The sequence below is a fragment of the Gavialis gangeticus genome, unplaced genomic scaffold, assembly GCF_001723915.1.
Source record: "Gavialis gangeticus isolate Ggan-Ray unplaced genomic scaffold, GavGan_comp1, whole genome shotgun sequence".
In the NCBI taxonomy this organism is placed as follows: Eukaryota; Metazoa; Chordata; order Crocodylia; family Gavialidae; genus Gavialis; species Gavialis gangeticus.
The window spans coordinates 150,478,109-150,481,462 of NW_017729032.1; the positions used below are offsets into that span (position 1 = coordinate 150,478,109).

The following is a 3,354-nucleotide window of genomic DNA, read 5'->3' on the forward strand; positions in this document are numbered from 1 at the left end:
CCCCCCCCCCCCCGCACAGACCTTGCTCCCCAATCACACCCCTCTGTCTGCCCCCAGCATCCCGGCAATTTGAAGGGGAAAAAAAGCCCTGCACTCACCAGTTCTGACAGCAGTGATCAGGCCCTCTGGGTGCTTGTGGCAGAGCCCCTGTGCAGCATGGGGCAGTGGGGATTGCCCTCCCCTGCTTGGCACTCGCACGGCAGCTGCCCCATGGCGCGGGTGCATTGGGCTCGGCAGGGCCCTGTGCACTGCTTGGGAGCTGGGGCGGCTCCAGCAGTCAGCTGCAGCCTGGCACTGCTCAGTCCCAGCTCTCAGAAAGCGCACTGTGCCCTACTGAGCCACATTGCACCCACACCATGGGGCAGCTGCCATGTGAGTGCCAACGGGGAGGGGCAATCCCCACTGCCCCACGGTGTTTTTTTCTTAGTGCATCTTTTGATTCCTGGGCTGCTGGCGCTGGGCAGGCAACCAGGGAGCGGAGGCTGTGTGTGGGGGGCTCTGCCAGGAGGTCCCTGAGCCCCCACAACTTCTGCTGCAACTGGTGAGTGGTGGGGCATTTTTTTTTTTTAATGCCAGGACTAGGCTGGGGATGGGGCAGGCAGGGCAGCCATGGGGGCTTCTTCCACAGCTCCCCACACCCAGGGAGAGGCAGGCACAGCCAGAAGAGCTGTGGGAGCACTTGCAGCCACCCAGCTGTGCCTGCCTCTCCCCGGCAGATCAGAATCTCCAAATCAGTGCCGAATCTCCGATTTGGCCAAATCGAATGGGGACAGTGATTGGAATCACTGTATCGAGTCAGTGTCCTCTGAATCGACTGAATCCGAATTGAATACTTTGCTGTTCGCACAGGCCTACTGCCTGGGGTACCACTTCTAGAAAACAATTATCATTTGGAAAGGTCCCTGTTTGTTTTCTTCATTCCTCAGCTTCTACATGTGCATTGCTGTGCACTAAATAACACTGCTGCAGGATAGTACTTGTGTTTACAAGTACTAACCCATCGCAGGATTAACCAGTTTACTGAGACCTTATAGGGCTGCATGTGTAGACACTGAAACTTTTTACTGCAGAGCTAATTACACAACTGCAGTGAACGTCTCATGTAGATGAACCCACATATGAGCAATTTGCTTTCATGCCTTGATGATTAGGGCATGGTGTAAGCCTTTCTGCTCATGCTTTTGATTGGGGTCCACAGTACCATAAAATGATGTTTCAGAGAGGTCCTTTTAGTTGCATGTTTGTCAGTGTCTTGCTATATATGCATACGTGTTCATTAATACAAGTTTATGGGTTTAGACAGATGTTACATCTGTCATGCTTTATGTGCTGCTTGTAGTGGGACAAGAACAAACTACCACAAGTTCACATTGTTTATCCTGCTTAAGAAATGGTGGATCAAATGCGAAATGGGAGGACCTGGGATAAAAGTTTGTTTGAAACCATTAACTTCTTTTGTCTCACAGAAAGGCTTTCCGCAGCAAATTTTAATGTCTGCAGGTTAGTTACCCCTGGTATCCCACAGACACCCTGCTCCCCTGTGACTTTTGTCCTAAGAGGGAAGGGAGTGAGTGGCTGGTTCCCTGATAGCTCACTTGGTGAGTTGTCAAGGTAGAATCATAGAATGTTAGGATTAGAAGGGACCTCAGGAGGTCATCTAGTCCAACCACCTGCTCAAAGCAGGACCAGCCACAACCAGATCATCCCAGCCAAAGCTTTGTCTAACCGGGTTTTGAAAACACCCCAAGGATGGAGCTTCCACCATCTCTCTGATAACCTGTTCCAGTATTTTACTACCCAGCTAGTGAGAAAATTCTTCCAAATATCTAACCTAAACTTCAGGTACCCAGTGTGTAGCCCCCTGTTCGGTTCAGTAGGTCAGCTGATTGATTGGTGACTGGGTAGGGGGTCAAGGATCCTGGAACTGTCCCCCCCCCCGCAATCCAGTGTTCTGGGTGCAGGCTTGGGTCCTCTGCAGTGCTACTGCAACTACATGTGCTCTTGCCCAAGAGCTCTGGCAACTGCTGCAAGGAACCCCATCTGCACAGGTGAAACATCGGCAGGAGCCAGTGTTCTGGCTGCAGAAAACCCAGGATCAATCAGCCGTGGCTTCTGTTGGGCAAGCCGCAGCAACCAGATCTACCTCCTGCCTTGCAGGAATCCCAGGAGAAGCTGCTTGTTCCGCAGGGGCCATGACAGCTCTTCCCATTGCCACAGCTGTTGCATCACCCATACCTCCCCACCCCCAGCAAGCTTCTGTAGGCTGTGCTTGACAACCTTTGTGGCTGCCCTGGGACAAGGGCTGGTTTTAGGGCAGCAGTTGCAGCTGTGGGCACAGCCCTGGAGCGCACACCCCTCAAGCGCACAGAGGGTGGGGACGAGGAACCTTTGTCCCACATAGCTTCTTCCAACTGATGATGCCTGTGTCGCATTGGAGTTGAGGGGGAGGGAACAGAGGGGCAGTGGTTGGAGGGCATGCCTTAATGGCAACTCTTAATGTTTTAGCCAGGGGGCTGTACACATGTGACTGCCTATAGCAGCAATTCCCAGTTTGTGGTACAGTACCACCAGTGGTATGCATTAACAGATTTTTTTATAATGCCTTTATATGACAAAAATGTGCTTATGGTACTTTAAAGTTGAACTGAAAAATTTGCTGGTGATACTGAAGGTTGTATCGTTTTAAATTGGTGGTGCGCAATCTGTCAAGAGTCTGAAAACTGCTGGCCTATAGTGTTCTGTTTCTTGTAGCACTACAAACTGTTTCATGTTACGCAAATAACATCTGACTGAGCCCTGGTAAGCTGTAAAATAAATACAATAAACAACAGCTCAAATCTGGTACTTCCAAGAGTTGCTTGGAAAAATGTTTTTCTCTAATAGTTGCAATTTTACACTCTTTAACCATTCTGAGTACATTAGTAATGGGGTACTGTAATACAATGACATGATGTTTGCCACTACGAGGACTTTTTCTTTGAAAAATGTCAGTTCCAGGCAATAGGTTTATAGGTCTGTGTGTTTCCCAACTTTATTCCTGTGAATCATGCAATGCTAAAAATTTTCCCTCTTCGTCTTTGTCAAGCACCAGTGTAATCTTGTCTGACCTAAAAATTCAGTCTCTTTATATGTAGTCTTTCGCTGTACAACACTTAACTTGCTAGAGGTTAAGTTAGGCAATCCTTTAATCAGCAGGGATTTTGTGCAACTGAAAGCTGTAGAACTTGGATCCTAGTTAAGTATTTATCTTGATGACATGACCATAGTAAATAATGTAGTTTAATTTACCCTTTTAATGTGTACAATGACCAATTTAACAGATAATGACTTACATTTTGTATTCTCTAATTTTAG

The 3,354-nt window shown here is 48.4% G+C and overlaps 1 protein-coding gene across 1 annotated transcript in view; it reads left to right on the forward strand.

Annotated features, from left to right (window-relative positions):
• Positions 1–3,354, forward strand: part of RNF149 (ring finger protein 149) — a 43,126-nt gene that overhangs the window by 35,637 nt on the left and 4,135 nt on the right. The window contains exon 9 of the mRNA XM_019523844.1: positions 1,467–1,598. Coding sequence (XP_019379389.1) covers positions 1,467–1,598 — 132 coding nt within the window. The remainder of the gene's footprint in view (positions 1–1,466; positions 1,599–3,354) is intronic.